Source organism: Lonchura striata, chromosome 4, assembly GCF_050655825.1.
Source record: "Lonchura striata isolate lonStrDom1 chromosome 4, ASM5065582v1, whole genome shotgun sequence".
NCBI classification, from domain to species: Eukaryota; Metazoa; Chordata; class Aves; order Passeriformes; family Estrildidae; genus Lonchura; species Lonchura striata.
Genome location: NC_140706.1, coordinates 23,723,784 through 23,747,214, shown reverse-complemented (window position 1 = coordinate 23,747,214; position 23,431 = coordinate 23,723,784). Strand labels below are relative to the sequence as shown.

The 23,431-nt window shown below is 38.5% G+C and overlaps 1 protein-coding gene across 10 annotated transcripts in view; it reads right to left on the bottom strand.

Annotated features, from left to right (window-relative positions):
• LIMCH1 (LIM and calponin homology domains 1) overlaps positions 1-23,431 on the bottom strand; it is a 173,337-nt gene that overhangs the window by 59,751 nt on the left and 90,155 nt on the right. For 7 of the 10 annotated variants that reach the window (XM_085577833.1, XM_085577826.1, XM_085577825.1 and 4 more), the window contains 4 exons: positions 13,530-13,636; positions 10,495-10,525; positions 7,420-7,530; positions 2,748-2,943 (listed from right to left, as the gene is read on the bottom strand). In XM_085577833.1, coding sequence (XP_085433959.1) covers positions 2,748-2,943; positions 7,420-7,530; positions 10,495-10,525; positions 13,530-13,636 — 445 coding nt within the window. Of the gene's footprint in view, positions 1-2,747; positions 2,944-3,225; positions 3,401-3,444; positions 3,950-4,857; positions 5,758-7,419; positions 7,531-10,494; positions 10,526-13,529; positions 13,637-23,431 lie in introns of those variants that run through there. The other 3 variants (XM_085577832.1, XM_085577831.1, XM_085577829.1) reach the window with 3 other exon arrangements.

Genomic DNA, 23,431 nt, shown 5'->3' with positions numbered 1-23,431 from the left:
ATACCATCATACAATCATGGGTGTCTGAGGATAGCTGAGGTTTGAAGGACGGTAGTGTCATTAGACAAAGCAGGGCACAGAGTAAGTAAAATATAAGAAAAGATCCCTTACTGTTATTTGCTATTCTGATTGCTTTTGACTTTGCTCTGGTGTCTATTTTTGTAACACATCAAAACCAGTCTTGAACTGGCAGACAGAAAAGCTGAAATAGATAACCACAGTAGCGGAGGAATTAGAACACATTCCTCTTGTTACTGATGTGCCTACCAGCATCCCCAAGCTGAGTACTTCAAAGAAAAACAGCTTCTTTAATTATTCATATCTTACTCATGAAATTATTTTCAGCTCAAATTTGCAAAAAAAGTACTTGAAGCCAAAGTACCAAATGGAAGATGCAGCTGTGCTCTACATTTATAACCTGAAGTTTGTTGTTCTGCATTTCCAAGTAGAAGCAGCAGCAGTTTCCACAACTAGTAACAAGCAATTATAACTATAGACATTCAAAGATCCTTCTTAAAAGGATCCATGCACAACTGCTGGCCAAGTAGAGCATTTTATTAATTGGCAACTCTAAAGGCAGTTCAGTCTGCAATTTTACTGTGTTTTAAGTAACTGTTCTACTCTACCACTGGTTTTATTTGTTTTTATTTTGTTTTTTGCTAAAAAACAGGCTCTACATGGGACATCAGACAGTTCCTCAACAGTGAAACTAATCACAGATGGTATTTGTGAGGGTAGTATTACTTATCGCTTCCACTTAAACTAATCACCTTAGAATCACTTAAATAATGTCTACTCAGGCTTTTATTATGGAAGGAATCATAGTTTTAGGTCACACTAGCATTATGTGGTTTAAATAGCTCCTATTTGAATGGAGAAAGAAGTAATGAAAGCAAAATGTTTTCCTCCATCCAACTTTGCATATAGAATCATAGAATTGTTTAGGTTGGAAAAGACCTCTAAGATCATTGAGTCCAATATACTGTTTCTATCAAAAACTACTAACAGCTGAGTAAAACACTGGCCTGCTGGGACCACAGGAAGAGGTTCAACATAAAAGAGGTCAGCCAAGTTACACCTCACCTGCAACTGTTGGAGGAGACAGCTGTGAAGTTATGGCAGTAGTAAGGAAGGAAAATAGGACAAATTAGAAAGTGTGGGCTGGACAAGTTGTACATGTGCACACAGCATTTGCACGCACCCTAGTTAAAGACTAATTGTTCAGAACAAGTTTTGTGTGCTTTCATCTTATTTTGTGTTTGTTACAGACTCAGGAATGTGACAAGATAGTATGTCTTAGCAAACCATCTGTGGCAAACAATCATGAAACCTTTCTAACATCTGATAATACAGCACAAGTTGACAGGAAACATCTACAGGACATATGTAACTGGCTGTCTACCAAGTAAGCAGGGACTCTGGACATCCCTTGAGCACCCAGGATAGAGAAACACTTTTCGATTAGGATATGTGAGGTGCTCCTATTTGTCAGCACTATGCTTGTCTCATTTGATAAGGCAGAAAAGCATTTTATAATGTAGAGCCTGTGCTCTGCTCAGTGTCTGAGGGGTCATGAGGCTGTTTCAGGGAAATAGTCCCAGTAGCTGGTTCTGGATGGTCAACCAGTAACAGCCCAAACAGAGCAGATCTTAGCTCTGATTTTCCCAGAGCTCTTTCATAATTCTGCTGTGATACCAGCTCTCCATGCCAGCTTTCCAGTTCTAAGGAGTTCCCCATCACCTCAGGAAATCTTTCATGTGTCCGGTCATGATTAGAACCAGTTTCTTTCATACTGCCAAAAATAGTATGAACATCTGGTTCCTACAAAAAAAAAAAAAATCTTCTTGCCTTTCCTTTTTAAATTAAATAAACAACATTACTAAGGAGAAGTGATTCATGTGTGCAACATAACTTCACTTGATTATGAAGTTTTACTTATTCATCTGTTTATCAGGAATATAACTGCACTGAAAGAGCCTTAATCATGCATCCTTTTGTCTTAAACCAGAACCCTGCTCATGACAGGTAACCTAAGTGCATGCTCCACACCCATTCCTGGAAAATCTTTCTTCATCTATCATGCTGTGTTTACAAGCCTCTGAAAATCTCTTGGTATCAGAAAATAAAGGCAGAGAAGCAGCAGCCCTTCTGTACACCTAGAGCTGCCTGTCCTCTCACAAATGTGTACAAAGCTCTGATGTTGGGATGTATTAATTCACCCAGTTTTCTAAATGCTATAAAACGATACATGACATTTGATAAAGCGCTGTACATCAGACTTCAAAACTCTGCCAAGTATCAGGCATTCTCAAGATATTTCTATGTCATTTATCTGCCCTGCATTTACTTAAACAAACTTTTTATTCACTACAATTCACTACACCCTGTTCCTGTAATGTAATGTCTTGCTTCACCCTAGTTTGTAAGTTAAAATGAGTCTGCATAACATCCTCTTACACCAAAACCCAGAAAAACACTCTTCCCATAAAATTACATGTCATAAAATTACACTGCAATGATGTAACTCATTTCCCAATGCTACACTAAGCTTGACACAAACTTCAGGTAAGCTGTTGGCAAAGTCGTCTACACCTCAGGGAGCACAGATCAACATTCACAGAGAAGTTCTCCCACTGGATTTGTCCGATTCAGAGGCTGTGTGCAGCTTCTGAATGGCACATTTATTCCAGAAGCGTTACATCTATGTGCCAATGTTATGCATGTGCTGCACTGTGACTGGTACTCACCATCACTACTCCCTCTGAGCACTACATCTGGAGACGGTGTCTGCTGCGAGCGGGAGCCAAAGGAGTCCAGACTGTCAAAGGAATCATCTCTGCCGTGGCGAGGCGGGGAGAGGGAATCACTGCGTTCAGAGTCCCAGCAGTCTATATAGCCGCTGTCACGAATGCTGCGCTTGGGGCTCTCAATATCCTCCGTTTCCTACATGGAAATACAGCAGGAACCTCTTCATAAAGAAGGCACTGACATACTCGTGAGATGCATTACACATCAAAAAACAAAGCATCTTCCCAAATACCAAAACTCTCCCCAAAAAAGGGTTTCCTTGGTTTTTGTCCCTTCTTCCCTCCAAAACAAAGTGCAAGCTCGCAATAAACTAGTTTTATGCTCTTTAAGAAGAAACTACTCTCATTAGATTAGTACAATGAACTGAGAAAAAGTTCCAGCAGACCAGTTAATAAACTGATCAAAAGTGAAAGTAACCTGAAACTTGACTTGTCGTCCACAGTCCATAGCACAGGCAAAGGCACTACAATTTTAACATCGTGCCTGCATCAGATTTAAGTTTGCTGCTTTCCAAAAGGTCCCCCCGCCTCTCCTTGCCCGTCTATTGTATCTGGCCAGGACCCCAGCAGACAGCATTTGCTGTTGCTGCTTCAGCTCGGCAAAATAATAAAGCAGTGTGCCCCAGCCTCCGTCTACCTTGAAGAGAAATTCCTGTTATGAAAGAGGGATGTCTTTCTCAAGCAATCAGCAATGAAAAATATGCAAAATGCTTTTCCCGATGCCTCAGAAGAATTCAGTTGTGCTCTTTACTCTTTGCCAGCTCCTGGCTCTGGGGGATATGAAAGCACTTGTAGCTGACCCACATGTTCAGAGCAGGGAGAACAATGGTTGTCTTTGACAGCCCTGTGATTATAAATTCTTTCCAGTGCAAGCAGCACATACTAAAACACTGAAACTCCAGCAGAGGGAAAGGTCAATAGAAGCCATCCTCACCCTTGCATTATAATAAATTCCTTGTTTTAGAGAGTGTCTTAATATTAATTACAATCATGCAGACAGAGAAAAAACAAAAATAACTAAGTTTGTTCAGAGATAAATCTGTTTTTTCTCCCCCGACAGTAAGTAAAGTCAGAGATGTGAGTGCCATTATCAGACTGACATTTTGTGACCCAAAGATGCTGGAATGTGATTTTTTTTTTTCCCAGAAGCATTTGAATATTAATTCCTAATTAAGAAGCACCCCCTGCTTACCAGTAGCTGAAGCACAATGGCTATATTGAGCAGAGCTGACTGCTGAAGTTTTACCCATAACTAGTATTACTGATGAGAAGATCAATCAGGACTATCACAGTATGCTATGGTGGGCCACCTCCACAAAAAAGCAGGTTTGCCAGAAAAGTGATGGAGAGTGGAGAGCCCTACAGTAATACAACACTCCCCTGCTGAACAAGGGGGAGGCTTGAAGCAGGACTGAGACATCAGACCAAGTGCCCCGCAAACTTTTCAGGAAGAAGGCCTAATTAGTGCCACTCACTACTAATCTGCCAAAATACCACATTAAGGCCAGCAGCAAAGGTCACCTAAGGCCAAGCTAAACTGTGGTAATGCCATTAAATAAGCTCACAGTAAATAGAAGTGAAAATATATTCTAAAACCAGATAAAACACATCTAAAAAAGTTGTAAGGAATCCTATGTAATTTCCTTTCCCAATTCTGCTTAGTGAATTAAAATACTGGTAGAAACAATAGACAACAAAAAAGCCTGAAATCTGGATGATTTACACACAGCCAAGAACAAATCTACAAATCCTATCAAAATCCCGTTTGTGACACAATCCAAGAATTTTTTAAAATCCAAATTCCTTAAATCCACTCATCCCCTCATACCAATGAGCTATTCTCAATCCTTAGGCACACTTCCATTTTCCTAAATTACTGTATTTGAATGACACAGAATTGCTCAGCAGCTACAGGGACTTCAACTGGGCAAAAAGCCCCATCCCGCATTCACTATCTCCCAGAGTTTGAAAGCAGTCCAATTGTGAACTAATGAGTTCTGCAGAACCTACTTTCAATGGCCTGTTTATGTTAATTTTGCATGCTACTCACTAGGAATTAGAAGTCAGGCACCAGGACAGGATCCTAGACTTCTGTAAACATGTTCTTTACAGCTTTCCCCTTGGCAAAGACACTCTTGCAACACAAAGCCGTCACACAGACGGGGACTTGTCCTGCCTTGAACAAACGTCATCTCCCAAATGTTATCAGTGGCAATGTGCTTATCTGTGGGACTGATAACACCACAGCATGACACACAACAGTGTATTAGTCTTTCGTATTATCTAATTAAAAACACAGTATGTCACAGAGTGGCAGTTAAAAGTGTGATTGCCAAATACAAGACGCATTTGTTCAGGAAGTTCCACCCACTGAATATAATCAAAAAGCAATTGACATTTTGTCATTGGGAATTTCTATTTTAAAAGTAAAGAAGAATGAGTACTCAAATAGTTAATGAAATTAAAAACAGAGTAGCATGAATAAAATTAGAAATTAATATCCCCTTCAGCATGAGAAGTAGAAAAAGATGAGTCTGAGACAACTTACATCAGAGCTGTCCTTTGATTTTATTAAAAAAGGAGGGCAGAGAGGATTTACAACAGAAAAACTAAAACACACTGAATTTATGGTCGATTTAGTTATTAAATTCTGTGGAAAAAATGCCAGTAGAGAATGTGATAAAGTGTCTTTTCATCACTTGAGCTCAGCTATAAAGAACATAGAGTGTTGCACAGCATGATTAACATGTTTTATTTTACAACCAAATCCTCTTCAAATGCAGTAACATACAAACCAACAATTGCCAGCGGGAAATACTGCAGGGATACAAGAGAAGGGACATGATAAAAGAAGTCACCAGCAGCCTCACAGCAGCATCACCCTAAATAAGATTTCTCAGGACTGCAAAATGCTCTGTTTATGCATTACAGGCATATATAGCTTTCAGCTGTTATGAGACCTCTACTCTGCTTTCAGCTCCAACATTTGCAACAAATCAAGTACCAGCCTCTTGCTTATATCCTTAATTTGCAGCACTCTGCAATGCCCAGCCAAGTGCTTCACGACCACCAGGTCCCTGGAGAACATTTCCTTTTGCCCTTAGCCTATTTCATTCCACAAAAGGGTTCAAGATAAGACCTCCAAAATGCTCTGATGATTAGTTTCATGGGTAAATATCCCCTGGAAAAAGAGAAGCCTCGTGGTGTACGATTAAAACATTAAAAAATAGATCATGATACCATGCAGTACTAACATTGTAGCTACTTGCACTTTGACAATTTTTCTGTGTTAGCTCCCTTTTTTGGGTTTGTTTCATCTTTCAGACCCTTTGGAGTGAGAACTCCTCCTTCCCCACATCTCCTGGTTGTAACAACTCAACTACTAACTTCATCTTTTTGTTTTTCGGGCTCAGTCATATCACTCATGAGTCCCAAAGTCCCAAGTGGTAAGCACACGATATTAAAATGAAGACTAAAATAAACTTCTCCAGGGAAGCAGGATGTTCTCTTTTCCTCTCCATTTTCACCTGCTTGTTCAGAAGAAGTGGGCTCATAAACAGGAATTTTAGCCATCTAGTTAAGGTTCTCTGGTCACACCAGGGTGTAGGAGCTGCTATCAGTCAGACAAGCATTTCTTCCTCTGCAGTGGTGCCTTGTGAGATCCCAGAATGAAGACCTGCAGCTGGCACAGTTGCAGCAGCAGAGCTGAAGGAGAATTTAAGTCCAGAGAGTCTCCCATGGTCCCCAAATCCTACTGCCTGTGATGACAGGGCTGTTACATGAGGTGGGGAGGGAACAGCAGGCACGAGGCTCTTTGTGGACTGCAGAACATATCTGCACACCCTTTCTTGAGCAACAGGGTGCTGCCAATCTTCCACACCTGCTCTGTGCCCCTTCCATCCCAAAGAAAGGCAGGTTTGGTTATCAATGCTAAACATTAGTATTAACCATGAGGTTAAGTGTCTGATGTAGAGGTTCAGGACATGCTAGAATGCTCAACCAAAAATCCTCAAACCACCCTACAGCAATCACAACTTTTCTCTTCCAACAGAAATCAGCTCGTCATAAACCACCAAATATTATTTCAGACAGAATTTAGAGCTTAGCAAAACCAGATTTATCCTAACTACGTCTTTGGTGAAATATATCCTTTTCTTCCACTTCAACTTTATTTATATCCTTTGGTTTGATGTTTTATATTGCAACACAAAACCAAAAAAGCTACCCATGAGATGAATGTTTTAAAGAAGAAAAAGACTATGTTCTTGTGAGTCCTACCATGTTACTTTTGAATCTCAGCTCTTTTAGCTGAAACTTAGTGTCATAAATGAAAATAATTCAAACCAAAACACATGGAAATTAAGATGAAAAAGCCACATGACAAATCTAAAGCCCTATTTGACATCACTTGCTGCATCACTGATGCCACCACAAAACTGGCTGCCAAAGTGGTTTTCAGTTTGATAGAATCAGAAACATTTTTGATGCAAGTAGAGGTTTACTAAGAAATTTGCACTCCAGCCCCCCCCTTCTCTCATATTTAGAAAGAAACAGTTTATCAGAGTAATAATCTGAAGTAAATTTCCATTCCCAAAACATAACAAAAAAGTACCTTTCTCATTTGTGCCAGGAAGCCTTCAAACTCCTTCAGGTTCAGGGTTGATCCACTATATGATGTGCAGCTGTTTGCTGCTTTCCCTAGCCAATAAATGGTGACTAATACCTGCAGAAGTTAATAAGAATTAATTTCAGCCATCTACACAATCCTGTAGCTAAATTTACTTCCCTGCAACATCCCTCATTTATTCTAAACTGCACAGCAGCACAAGATTTTTTTATAAATCAGAACAGAAAGAGAAGTGTCTGTCAAATGTTAAACATAAATACATCAGGCAACTATGAAAGTTTAAACAGTCAAAAAAAAAGTAACATAACATATTATCTCCCTGGTATTTTTAATAAGTATAATAAAAGTGTTATGTTGCCTGGAGAAATAAACAGAAAAGATAGATCTGAGTAGAAAAACTAGACAAAGAAATTTTAAACTTCTAGAAGACATACATAAATATATTTGTTTCTAAATTCAATATCAAAAAATCACTAAAGACTACAAATATTAGTAGTTATTAATGAAAACCATTCAGACCAAGGTAATAAGCAAAGTACCTAGAATCTCTGCCTGCCTAAAAGTATCTTAAAACTGTGTCTATTTCAAGGACAGAAAAAGGAGTCCCATTTTTAATCATCTTAATGTAAGTAACCAGATGACATAGGAACATTTATTTCCAGGCTTCTGCTACTTTAAGAATATTTTAGCCCAAGATTAATCAAAAGCCATAAGAATCTTGTCACTTCTATCAGATTACAGCATAAAAGTTAGTGGTTTCATTCAAGTTCTGACTTGGTATCTCTCCATAAAAAGTCCAAGAATTGCTCTTGCAAGTAGCAAAGATAACTGACCTGACACTGCTGGTGTTGCACTTGTTTTAGAAAATGAAAAATTAAGATGCTTAGGATGGTCAAATCCAATACATCCAAAAATGCTGACATTTATACCATGCAAGGAAAGGCCTCTTCTGCACCCACATATGTCTCCACTTAGAGCAATGTCTTTAATAATACCTGTGCAGCAGCTATTTGGACTGGAAACTGCTCATCAAAGGCAATTCAATTCAGTGTTTTGTAGTGGTTAAAAATGACAAACCATGACCCTAGAACTTAGGGCTTTTTCTCATTTAATGCTCATTATTTTGGCATATTCCATGACATTGCAAAGTATTTAACTGCAGAATGAACAGAAAATATTTTGATGTGGATAAGAGATGCAACCAATAGTAAATAATAGTTTCCATTAACTATTTCAAAGAAAGATTCATAAAGTGAAATACAGTATTTTATGTTTTGATAGGACAGGGCAATATACTTAATGTTATATATTGAACTAAAAGAAAGAAGACTAGCAGAAATCCCAAACAAGGGGTCTGTTCCACTGGGAACAAGATATTTCTTGGACTCTTCTTCCCTAAAACATGCATCCACATTCCTCCTCAGCACATGCTAGACTTTTCTTATCAACTTGCACTAGCATCCCCATTTTTCATTTAAGTGTAATGTTCAAAATTTCAGTAATGTTCACTGCAGCTGAGGCCCTGACAGAAAAGGATACAGCATTATACAGATCTTCTGTTTAAAAACAACTGTGGTACATAATGTAAAATATGTATTTTATCTATAAATAAAGTTTATATTTTTCTTCAGTTTAAAAGTAGCATACATGTCATGAAATAAATGAGTAATATTTTTAATGGAGTTTAAAAAATTTCTCTTTTTAAAAAAATCACATCCAAATCAATACTACTGTGCTGAATGAAAGGAGGTGGTTGGTGTTGCTAGTCCTGACTTTTTTTGTCTTGAAATAACCTTTATCTGAACTGTTTTCCTTCAACCAACACCACTTGACAAATTTAATGCAAAAAAGTCTTACAGTATATGTTCTCAAGTTAAATGAAAAAATTTGCAAATAACAGTATTTATAGCAACCAGGAAACTGTCCAATTCATTTTGCCATTCAATCATTCATTACATTGATGAAGGTTATGGTATTTTTGGTATTTTAATGTATTTCTGCTAGAATTTAATCACTTTCTATCTTCTTCCTTTCTCTATTTGGAAAAAAAAGAAAGCAGCAAATTTCACATTTGCAAACAATTCCGGCTGGCTGCCAGCTGAGGCTGCAGGATCATGCACCTGGAAAACATATATTGCCTACAAGCACATTTTGGAGTATAATTTTGAAACTTCACCTTTAAAGCAATACATCTGTACAAAGATGTTTAGCCAGTGCCCATAAAGAGTGTTAAAATACCAAAGCTGAATTCTTCCCCTAAAAATCTGTGTGCTGGGTGCAGAAGATATTGCTCTACTGATGATGGGAAAGACAGGATGAAACAATTTGGGGGAGGGGTGGTTTTGGTGTTTGTGGTTTTTTTTTTTTTTTAACCTCCAGTCATGGAAGTTAAGATTACTAGATTTCAAAGTTATTAAATAAGGTCTTGGCATTTCCTACCAGGATATAGGGATGTGAGCCAAACAAAAATGATACCACTTTACAGCCAACTAAGGACAGACAGCTTCCCAGGTTTTAAACTGAGACCAGCAAAGTTTAGGTATTTTCTTTTCTAGTTAACAAGTACAGGATCCAATACCATTGCCCTTAGTTTAGATTAAGAGGAAACTGAAGTTAAATGGAAGTAGTCTTTCTGAAGAAACACTAATTTATTTGGAAGAACAACAAGAAAGCTAGCAAACCTCATAGTAAGGCCTTGCATCCCACTTTATTGGCCATTTTGCTTCATTTTAAATGTTTTGTGCAACTGTACTCTATGCCTATATATTTGTAAAGGGCTACAAAAATGTGGCTGAATCAGACTGTTCCCGGCAAATACCACACTGGACAGCACAGAAATCACTTTGTTTATCATTCACCTAGGACTATCTAAGAAGAGAGAAATGTTCTCCATTTTATTTCTATTGTAAGGATGCTTTGTCATAGCAGCTCTACCTAAATTTCCAGCAGAACCCAGTTAGGCTTGTATTCAGAAGATTTTTCAGCAATACTTATGTACTCAGTTTTATGATCAGGCCAATAACAGCAGACAAAAAGAGAAACTCCAAATGATGTACTTACATTTTTCAGCTTCCTACTATAGTCAATGTTCCTGGTTCCACACACGAACACATACAAAGATTTAAAAAAAAAAAAAAAAAAGAAAAAAACAAAAGAAAATCAGAAAGTAGACATACTTTCCAAGATGCTGTATGCAGCAGATCACATTTTCCCTAACACAAGCCTGCCGAATGCTTCTGCTGTCTGGAAATACATAAAAGCTAAGAAGATGTAGTTCACACATTCATTTATTCATAACATGGGAGTATTTTGTCACCATTATTTCAATCATTAAATTAGAATTCTGGAAGTACAAGAAGAAAATGTGTTTATAATGCTCCCACAGTAAAGTAGGACAATGCCAAAATAATTCCTTTAAAGAGAGTTGCTGATTTCTTAAAAATGAAGACCTCACTGCTAAAATGCATTCTGCAGTTATCAAAGTCAGATTCTGCTCTGCAACCCATACAGATTCTGGAAGCAACTGAACAAGCATAAGAGGCATCAGCACACATTAAGGAAATATTGCAGGTATTTCTGTGGAAACAAACATTGCAAAGAACAAAGTGAATGGATGAAGCAACAAAGACCCTGTCATTTAAAACAGAATGTGCCATGGAAAACATTTATTTTTTAAATGTATACTTGAGCACTCAGACTGAACATTGGCATCATCCTACTCAATTTATTTTCTTCTCTTATAATCATGGAAGAGTGGCAGTTTTATGTTAAAAACAACAAGGTACAAAATTTGTGCAAACATAAAGAACATTTCAAAATTCAGCAAAGAAAGCATTAAAAAAGAAGGAAAAATGTATCACTACATACATAAAACCTACATAAGAGTATTTGAGATTTAGTAAAGATTGTGTCCTGTTATTTACAGTGGAATTGTCTTCTAGTCTCACAGTAAGACCACTCCATCATTAAAGTTTATCTAGTAAAACCGAAAAGAAATATATTCAAATCTGTTAGAACAACAAAAGCCTAAATATAGGCAATGGCAATCAAAGTATTTTTGACAACATTTTTTTAAGCCAGAATTTTGTCCACTAATACCCACACAATAAGAAAAATAGAACAGTCCTGGTTTTTTTCTTAGTGAAATAACAGTGGAAAAGAGACTTGTTTAACAAGTCACAAAAAAATTCCTTACAGCATTAGCTCATAACTTTTATAAGCAGTGATCCAAAAAATAGATCTAATGCATGCCTCAATTAACATCTATATGAAAAAAAAATCGTTGAAGTGTCATTATCTTAAGCATGTGCAATAATGTCACAGTAATCCTTCACCACAGAACAAATAATATTTTCACCGTGTTTAAAAAAAATACCCCAAAGTCTTCAAAGAGGTAAAAAAATCACCTTCATGCTTTGGGAACTAGCTAGCAGAACACAGCCTTCAACATATTTCTCTAAAATAGTCATGGACTTGGCTTGTACACCTCAACTCAGTTACTCAGTGTGAACTTGGACAGTGCTAGGAAAACATTTGGCTCATTTCCACAGCTTCTTTCTCTGAAGCCCTCATATGCAGTGGAGGAGCAGGCCAGCTCTGTGGGGTTTATGATGCCAGGTTTAACTTGGTGTCATAGTGAACAGCTCTGCTTCGAGCTCCACCCTTGTCAAAGTCTCTCAACCTGCCTCCACCAAGCATCCATCCTCAGCCCCAAAAGATGAAGGTTTTTATCAAAAATACTCTTCCTCTCTGGTTTCATATGGAGATTAGGGTTTTATATTAAGATTATGGATTGTTTTGCAACTCTCTCCAGTCAATCATCATAATGATTTTACAGGATATCATGAAGAACCTGTTTCATTTAATTAAGTATTACCAGATTTAGAAGAAATACACGACATAGCCTCCACTCACTACCATGCAGAAGGCAAGAAGAACCTCATGTTAAAGTCAGAAACTTGGGAAGGAGCAAAAAATGGTATACCTTAAAACAAGGACACTGGCCAATTTGATTTTCAGAGCCTTTGAATTTTCCCAGACAATGCCTGGGAAACCATGAAAACTTGCCCAGCTTCCATTGCCAGAAAGGAATAATAAAAAAAAAAAGCTACTGAAATTTAGTAAATTGTTTCCATATATTTTTCTGAAGTGGAGATGTCTGATCAGGATTTCATTAGTGATCTTTTTGGCCAAACTAAATTAGACCATTCAATCATCTCAGCAGCATTTGCTTGTCTGTGGAGCAGTAACTTCTTTTATAACTGTAATATGACATGATAGACCCAAAACTTTCAGGAAAACTTCTACATACTAATTTAGAAATTATGAAACACAAATTATAAATTTTGTTAATTTTATGAGAGTGTGGGGTGGTTTTGCTTTTAAAAAGTGGGGGGCCTATGCAATTTGTGTGGTAGTGGGTGTGTGGTTTTAGTGAAAAACTATCTAAATTGTGGCATTTCCAGTTCACACAGACTTCCTCAGTCCAATTACTGTGTGTCTCAAGCTATAGCTCTTGCAGGGAAGTGAAGAGACCATGCTATGCCTGCATCTCATAGAATCTGAAGTGCCTCTAAATGTCCTATATTTCACCATCAGAACACTTTAATCTGACATAACACAACTGTGACTTCTTTTCCCCGAGACTATAATATTTTATTAGTTGGACAGACAAAAAAAGAATGCAATCAATTTAGATTAGGGAAACCCCTAAGTCCCTCAGAATCTCATTGCCTAACTAAAACAGTATTTTTACAAAATCACAGAATAAACTGAGTTGGAAGGGACCCACAAGGAACATCAAATCTATCTCCTAGACCTGCACAGGTCATCCCCAAGAGTCACACTATAGGCCTGAGAGCATTCTCCAAGTGCTGTCCTATTTTGCAGAGCTGTGGTTGATGTCTCTGAAAAAAAACCTGTTGAATAGAACAATCTATTCATCCCAGCACTGATAGTTTCCCAAATTTCTGCTTCCTATTTGCCTTACACTGATTACAGTTATGTAATCTTTTTGCTAATTTTTAAATATTTACTATTGCATCACATGCACCTGAGGTTGTAACATGCTACTCACAAATTGCTGCTATACTTACTTGACGGTTACTCTGTTCGATGTGTCCTGCAGATCACCAGGATCAAAAAGCTGAGATTCTTTAAGTCCCAGTTCTTTGCAGCCTCTTAAGAATAATATGATATTATCCTGAAAAGAGACAAAAAGCATAAAATCTCAACATGTTAAGCTCTCCTTAACTGAAAAAAAAATCATACCAAACCTATTTCTCCCTAATTCAGTAACTGCTCATGAACAGTCATACCAGTAGCTAAATGAAGAACAAAAGACATTTCCAGTCACATAATTTAAGAGGTCAGTGTAGATTTTGTTTGAAAACCAGATACGTATGAAACTTTTTTCCTTTTCTTTTTTTTTTTCCCCCAAGATATACAACTACAAGCTTGACTTTCTTCTTTTCAAACACAGATGGTGGCAACTTTTTTAACTGAAAAAGGCCACTGATTTTTCCAGCTGGAGGCTGCCAACAACCTCAGCATGTTACAGAATAGAAAACGCAGGATTTTTGAAGAGAGCAGGAAGAGTAGTATTAAAAAGCCTGCCACCATTTAAGCAAGCAATTTGTTCAGAAAACACTTTGCATGTCAGATATGAGCAAGCCAGTTAACACAACTGTTGTCTTGCCTCTCCAAATGTAACCAGTCAGAAGACAGGAGAAAGGTGCTTTCTCATGAAATAAAAACCTTGAAGCTACACTTCATATGGCCACTGTCTCTAAGAAGAAACAACACCTAATTTTGTAACAGTTCTTATGGAGGATTTACTCTTTGCAAAGTGTAAGAATTGAAAGCCAATAACTTAGAAAGGCTAAGTAAAAACTGATATAAGTCTCTTTCAAATCAAGTCCAAAAAATGACACTTTGATTTGCACCAAGGAGATTGAATCTGCATGTGTGCATATACAGTTAATACAGGTTTAATACTCATACATATGCATATATACCACTCCCCTGTTACAGAACCAGTGAATATGTTTTACATGGATAAATCTTGTAGTAGTAGAGAATAAGTTTTTAGATATATATGTTTCTAGACCAGCAACTGCAATGGTAGATGTGTGGACAAGTAAAGATACTGCCCACTGTCCAATGTACAGCTTGATATCTTTTGAGGAATCATCTCAAACCTAAAGCTAAGCTGCCACATGAAGAGTTACAGAGGAGCAGAACCACAGCATGTGGTGGAGACCTGTTTTCACAAAAAACTGGGAAGCAGAGGAGCTTGGAAGTGTTCAGCTTTTACCCACCCTGCATGACAGAGCAGGACTGGTGAGCAGGGCTCTCCCCACATCTGCTCCAGCCTTTTTTGGGGCTCGGGGGGAGCAGCCCTGTTTGTTCTGCAAGCAGCATGCTAATCGCCACGGCTCTTGGCATGCCAACACTCTTGCACACAGAGCTCGCCAGCCACACCACAGAAAACAGAGACTTGGAAGTTCAGAGGAGTTCAAATCTCCCTTTCTTCCCTGGCTGAAACTTAACAGCTTTGGAGGGGAGCCAGGGGGGGAAGGAGCAGCAGTTGAGAGAGCAGAGAGCCCATAACCCAGAGAGACAGCATCATTCATGACATGAAAAGATGCCTGTAAAATTTTCCATCTGGCTTACTGTTTGCATTATAATTTTTCCAACTGCATCATGAGTAACTCTTATGTTTAATCTTTGACGGAGGACAGTCCTGGTCACTCTCAAATGGTTGGTGAAGCAATGTGTAAATCTGATATATCAAAAAAATTTCCTAACAGTATTTCCAAATTTAACAAAAAATGTACTGGACATAGAAGTCATAGTAACCCAACAGACTAAGAAAACAATCAAAGAAGGAGGAATGGTGAAGATAACTAATTGCACCCATCTTTATGCCAGAAGTTCACATCTGACCTATGATAAGCAGTAACAAAAATACCAGTTATTTGGAAGCCAAATAGTTTGGAAACTCAGTTCTTCTGTTGATGAACAAATTCCTACGTCTCAAAAAAACAGCATCACCGACTCCTGTTTGGCTATATGCTTTTATTTTGATGGTCACCATATGAATAATGCTTGCCAACAGTTACTAACACTATCACCGAAACAATTCCTCAGAAAGCTGGTATCTTGTATGGGTACAAATAACCACACGTGCCAAAAAGATGCTATCAGTGAACCCTGAAAGAATCTTCTGCTTTTGCTAGAAATCTCATAATTTTTATTTCTCGGTGGTCCTAAAAATGGCACTTGTTTAAAAGGATTGAAGAAAAATCCAACAAAGAAAATGCTTTAAAATGATGTATTTACTCAAGGACACCTGCCTAGGTTGTCTAACCCCAAGCCAAAAATGTATCTCATACTACTGCATAACCAAACTTTTCCTGGATTGCTGTAGCACAGATGAAGTTCACATTTGTTAGTTCCTTTAGTCACTGGAGAAAAGCACTCCTAAGCCACTAAAGGGAGAAAGGAGTCTTAAAGTTAAGACCCAGCTCCTAGCAAAGATTTCTCTCAGGATTACTGCACCTTGCATTGACCAGGTCCTGATTTCTTCAGTTCACAGAAAATGTTGCTTTTATCTTTGAAGAAGAGTTATTGTTCAGTGTCTGTTAGCTGCAATTATGCATTTTTTGTAGTCAACTAAAACACCACTCTTTGTCATTCCTGAAGAAACTGAAGAAAGCAGAAAAAACAGGTTTACAAGTAGCAAGATATAAAAATCATCCTAATTTTAAATAGGTGACTAAAAAGACACATTTAATGTGCCTGCCCAGCTCCTTACAACTTGGCAGAACTAAATAGGTCATGCAAATGGGTCACACTGCAGTGGCAAGGATCTCAGGGTGGCCAGCTGCTGTTCCTCAGCTAACAGAGTGGTATCTTTTACAGTGGTCTCAGAAGACACGTGGTCAGAATTTGGTCCCTCTGGCAGCCCCTACAAGGTACTATCACACAATTTCCTCAGTATATTAAATGAAGATGATACTGCTTTTCTCTCAGCCATTAATTTCTGCAGCTGCAGTGTTGGAGTAGACAAAGAATTGGTCACTTGGTCAGCATATCATTTCCTACAGCTCCAGAGGACCTGCAACTGTGTCTTGCTGGCTCTTCTTAGTTTTATCACACACCACTGTATAATCAAAAATCTTCTCGCTTTTGTCCTTCATACACACAGAGGAAGAAAAAGCTGACAGATTACAGCCTAAATTTATTTTGCAAATTTTCTCAATTATTTTAAAATATAAAATTTTATGTCCATAAATATCTATATTTATATAGATCTATAAGTTATAAATCTGTAATCTATAGATATTACAGATAACTATACGATTTTATCTATGCTTAATCTAGAAAACAACAGAAAATCTAAATAGGCTGTATAAAAACAAATGCTTCAGTGTGGTGACAGACACAGGATACACTGATAGGTTAAATCCTAACCCTTTTCTGCCTGCCTCAGCAAAGTCCTGACAGTTACTGTTACATCAGCACTACAGGCAATGTCACTTACTTGTAAGTACTGAAAATCAAAAATTATTATTGTAAATGTTTCACTATACTGAATTTCAGAAACAAAAAATGAACCAAGACAAAACTGCAAACTCCCAGGCAAGCCAGCTATGAACCAGTAAGAAGAAGGGCCATGGACAGGTAAGGGTGCAGAGCACTGACTCCCTGAGAACTTTGTCAGGAGGATGTATGCGAAGGAAGGGGAAAATGCTCCTGCTCACAACTACATTTCTACACCATCACCTTTTCATCCTTTCTGGTGTGTAACCTGACAGACTCACCACTACAAAATCACCTTGCCAGGACAATCATCTGAAGATAATGCAGAGAGACTAGGTGGCATTGGGGTTACACCTTTATGAAGGTGCAGACAGGGAGTAAGAGAGGGGGAAAGATAGCACACTACTCACTTCTAATATATTTATTTGTTTTAACCTGTGTGTTATAAATATGAAAAAATGTTGACTGTATAGCATTAAGAAATTTTCCTCATGCATGAAGCAGAGCACAAAATCCTGAACCCTGTAAAAAAAAAAAACCAAACCTGAAATTGGCAGTTGAGTAGGACAGACACCCTGGAAAGCCACTGCAAATTCACACAGTAGCACTGCCAACACACAAGATAGTTCAAGCTAGCGAGAATCAAATATTCACAGCAGGCAAATTCTCTCCATAGGATCTGCTGATCAGATGCAATGGCAAACAGCTTGAATTTGGCCCACTTCCATTCCTTTCATCTGCCACAATACATACAAAACAGTCTCACTGTATTCCCACTGCAAATCGATTCTACAGCTTAGCACTGTGGAGCCATCATTTGTCAGATGTGCTACTGCATGGTCTGGATGAGATATTCAGATAAACTTGGGGAAAATAAAAGCAAGCCAAGCTGTATATCTGCCCAGAATACTGAATAAAATGCCAAATACATGCCACTTCTGTAAGCTGGAGATATTATTAGCTGCCAGTAGCACTGCTCTGTTTTGCAGGACAGCTGCAGGCAAACAGGTGGCCTTTTTAATTTCCAGAATGCTGATATTTTCCTGGCTCCAGAATGAGATCTCTAAAATTAAAAAAAAAAAAAATTTCCAATCTGCTTTTCTGAGAAGTTTTCAATGGACTCTCAAAAGCCTTTTGTTTGGTCTCAACATTTCTTCCTAATTCCCTTATTTTTCCATTTTATGTAAGTAAGTAGTGATGATAATTTATCTATATAAAAACTGTGGATCTTGCCTGATTCACAGGTTCATAGAAATACTGAAATACTTGGTTTAAGTCCACCAGGGAAAAACTTCTATAAGAAGGGCTGGGAACTTTTTATATGTGTGTGTGTGTGTGTGTGTGTGTGTGTGTGTGTGTGTGTGTGTGTGTATACATATATCTGTATATCTGTATATATATACAGATATATATACACATATGGGTATATATGTGTTACTGTCCAAGATGCTTTTTCTGTGTATGTTTAACTATATACATATGTTTAACAATAGATGTGTGTGTGTGTATGTATATATATACAGATATATATTTACATATGTGTATATATGTGTCACTCTCCAAGACGCTTTTTCTGTGTGTTTAACTATATACACATGTTTAACAATAGGTATGTGTGTGTTTGTGAAGGAAATGGATCATAGGACACATTCACTTAGAAGCTGAGGATGGTTAACTTCCAGAAGAGGAAGGCTGACAGCACACCAGAATTGAAGGCACCTCCCAGAACAGCAAGGGAGACAGGGCTGCTCCCATTCCCTCCCGCAAGGATTCTGGCACACAATAGCCGCACCCACTAAAATGAAAGGCTAGTGGGGTAGAACACCATGAAGAGGTGATCCCTGGGAGCAGGGAGGGGAAGCAGGCCCCAGCAGCCCGTCTCCGGCCCGCCGCTCGGCTCCCTGGGGCTGCGGCAGGCACGGCACTGCCCGGTCTACACGGACAGCCTTCCAGTGGGCCCCGAGAAGGTGGTGAAGGCTGCCCTTGCCAAGAAAGCCCAGCCTTCTTTTGCTTCTTTTCGTGCAGTCAGGAAGGAAAGTATGTGTCTCCTTCTATAACAATCCTGATTTCTTGTCAGAAAGGCAAAAAACGCCTTTAAAGTGGTGTGAAGAAATGGGCCAGTTGGTACTGTACTTCAGCTGCACAAAACTCACCAGAAACCCCAAACGTGGCTCTAAGTGACCTTCAGGTAACATCTAAGTCTGCCTGAAGATAAAAATAATAGAATCATAAAGTCATCAAGGTTGGAAGAGATCTTCAAGATCATACAGTCCAACCATCCCCTCAGCACTGCCCCTGTAATTCTTGAACCACTAAACCACATCACCCAATGCAAGATCCAGATGCGTCTTGAAAACCTTCAGGGATGTAATTCCACCACATCCATGGGCAACCTATTCCAATACCTGATCATCCTACAGTGAGTTGTTTTTCTAATACCCAATCTGAATCTCCCCTGTCTCATGTTAAAGTCATGTCCTTTAGTACTCCCACTGCAGGCACAGCAGAAGAGACCAGCCCCTAACCTCAATACAACCTCTTTTCGTGAACTTGTAGAAAGCAATGAGGTCCACCCTGAGCCTCCTCTTCTCCAGGCTAAACAACCCCAACTCCTTTGGGTGTCTCAGTATCTGACTCTAAAGATAAGTTGGCTGGAAGTGCCAAGATGCTTATGTCCAGCTGCTCCCAACCAGGCTCATGAGGGTAAAACCTGCAAGTGCCTAGAGCAAGAAGATAGTACACAACTTTGATGCTGCTATTGATATTATAAAAACTTATAATTTTTCAATAATGTGAATGGAAGCTGAGTGAAGGAGAGAACAGACTTCAAGCCAACAGGCCAAAGCAAACCACGGGAGAGTGGGAGGGGTGCAGAAAGCATGAGCACAAGGCTGACCCTATGACTTCACTAGTGAAGTAGGTCCTGATATTATCCCTTGCTACATCAGGTCATTATCCCTGAAGGCATGAATTAAACATTTAAACAAATGGGGTCTCAGTCAACTTCTATGTCTTTGGGGGAGAGAGCAGATGATGATCAGATGATGTGAACTCCCTCAGATTTGCCAAACCCAAGATACACCCTAAGGATGGCTTTGTTCACAGCACTGAAGACAGAACATAGCCAGGCAGGGAAAAAACCCAAAACATTTTCAGGCTATTCCCTGGCTCTGATGCTGATGAAATCACAGCCAGATGTCAAACAGATGTCAGATTTTACCAGGTCTTGAAGATGGGGTGCCTATCTGATGCCATATTCTATGGTAAAGCCATGCTGTGGCCAAGAAGAGGATAACATTTCCTTTCCACCCTCTCTCTGCAGCTGACTCTCTCAGCGTTTTAATACCAGATTATAGCACTTGGCTTGTGAGGGATTTGTCTCAGTTTTATGACTTTTTCTTTTACCCACCTTTCTTTTTTCTTTTATTATTTTTCTTTTTTTCTTTTTTTTTTTTTTTGTGAATAGAGTTCACAAAGAACATGGTTAAAGACAAGTTCTCATACAGTGAATTGCAGCAAAGCACTCCTAGAAGCCACTGGGACTTCACCTTGAAAATCTACAGCCAGATGGTTAAAAACACATAACCAGCAAAAATGTAAAGCATGGTTCCTTTTGCTGTGATGGAAAGGACTTATCTCACTCTGCCTTCTTGGTGCTGTTGTGAAGTGGGTCAATAGAAAAGTTATGACTGTGTTGGGGAAAGAACTGCAAAAGAGACAAGAATGAAAGAAACATCACAACATCATGCTCCGAGGGCAATCTGAGCTTCCATCTGTGGCAGCTACTTCTCCATCCTCCTGGCAATAGTTGTGTTGTCTGTCTGAAGGAGAGGAAGAAAGGTCCTGAAGACAAATTTGACCTTTATTTGCACTCGCATTATGACTGCAGGAATATGACTAACTTAAACACAAACCTCTAGAGTTTCAATCCTGAAACCAGAGTTTCAACCCTGAAACCACAGCTAGACCCACAATGGTTCTGCCAGAGCATCTTCTGGGGAAACTGGACACTTTCCTTTCTCAGCACATCCCTGCAGCTGTTGTCCCCACAAATGAGGCCTACAGCAAAATATAAAAATGGGCAAGAAATTCACAATTAAGTTTAGGAGACATGCTGTTTCCTAAGTTTGGTTTATTTGTTTGAATAGACCCAAAGTGTCAAGGAAAGTACCAAGTCTCACTATGGATTTATAAATGCTCACAAGACAGCCATCCCAAACAAACCCAAAAATACATAAACTTTAAATCTGAAGTTCTACGTCATAAGAACCACTACACCAGATACTGTGAAAGCAAAATTTAAGTAAAGGATACCACAAAAGAAATTAGTCTGAGCATTAAATATGGGAGAGTATTTTGTTTGTTTGTTTGGGTTTTTTTGCTAGACATAGTGTTAAAGCTTATCACTCTGCATACAAAAAACACCCAAAAAACCACATATAAATACAGTTTAATTACCTCATGAGCAATATAACCAAAAGGTAAAGCCCTAGGGTAGTCCAGAAGAACACCAAAAATACAATCTCCAACACAAGGAAATCCTTCATGTGTTACATACAGCCATCAATTAAACCAAGCTGTGCTGAATAAACCTGTGCCTTTCCAGACTGCTCTCAGCGCAATTGTATGTTAAGCCATGGCACAACACATACTTCTAAAAAACTATTTATGTGTTTCTGCTAAGAGGGGTACTTTGGTGGTAAAGATGAGTACCTATGCAAAACAAATATATGTGCTAAGATTTAGTCCATGTTTTCCTTAATTATACTAGCAAGTCTACAAAAGATAATACCTTTTTTTTTACATAAACTGCCTTCTTTTCTCTGCCTGCAGAGTCCGAGCTTCATGGGATCCCTTTGATCACATTTGATATCCCAGGGCACTGATACCCAACACCTGCTTTCTATATTTTGACTTGACTGTAGAGAAAATAACCTTGTTTTCCAGGAAGAGCAGTGTTGACTATTCAAGGGACCCAGCTCCAGGAAATCATCAGATTCAACTTGCAAAAAAACCTTGGGATGGAGTGGGTCTTGCACAGAAGAAAATGAGAAAAAATTCTGTACATCACGAGCCTGTCCACTTGGAAATGTGTGTCTGACTGTATCATTAATTATCTGACCACCATCATCTATTATAAACCAGTACAAGTAACACAAAGCATAATCAGTGCATCTGCATCCAGCTTCAGAGATTACTATCTATAAAAATACTTCTCAACCTGTGATCACTACTGACTGCTTTTATATTTTCACTGTCATTACATGCAAAGCAGATGGCAATGACAAAAAAATAAAGGAAACAGAAATGAGCAATAGTAAAAATTACACATAATGCTTTTATGATACACAAGAGCCTGATTAATTAGAGACACAAAACTGTCTTACCTATGCAATTTATCAGCTGTCTTCCCAATCAGGCACAGAAGTAGATTTCATCACAATTGTACAATCCCCCAAATACAAGGGTTTAATATATATGCAGGATTAACATAATCTGAAGTTTTGTGACATCCAGCTATATTGGGCCAGCTGAGCATTCAGGGCCAGAGAACAGCTGATATTTTCTGAAGTTTATTTTTGAGGTCTGAAACTGTAAAGGTGCAAAAGAAATTGGTACCTAAAATTACAATTAATATGAAATCAAGCCTCTAAAACTGAATGTATGACCACCACCTGGCAGCTTCATAACATTTTTTCTAATTGCAGTAACTACTTACTTCTAGCATGACTTTACTTTCTTGCCCCTTTTCTTTTACATGGTATGTTCCCTTTTGCTTAGTATATTAAATAAAGCTATCTTCCATTTAAAGCCAGAAAATTGTAACACTTGTCAATATTTGGACTTCTCTCAGTAGACAGCAATCCACCTCAGGGATCAGGACACTTTGCATCCTGAGCTGTTGGAGGGCCTCTTCATCCCTCTGTCCAAGTACAACTGCTGTAGGTGGGCCTCAAAAGATGCAAGAAAGCTGCTTGTGGGGGCCAGGGGCCTGGCAGTAGCTGTTAAGATCAGACCAAATCTCTATTCCCCAAGGCAAACAGCAAAACAGTGAAACCGCCAAGGAGGACTCATTCCTGGTCAGTTCATGACCTCTGCAAAAAAAACCAACAAATTCCACTTCTCCTTTCAAATTAAACATCTACTCTTTATTGCCAAGGAATATGTTTTACTAATCTGTGGTGTTCGAGGTTTGATAAACATCAGAAATCTTTTTGCTGCTGTTACACGATACCTGCCATACGTTTTCACCACACTCACAGCCTTGCATTTTCATGCCAACATTACATAAAACATACTGGACTTCTTAAATGTACAGGTTGGGGTCGCTTTAAAACACTTCTAAAAGAAGCTGTTCAAGTCCAAAAACCACAATTTTTTTTAAACTGGCTATTTCTACTGAATGAAGTTCCAGCACATTTCCCATGAAAAACCTACCTTGTTGGTTTTT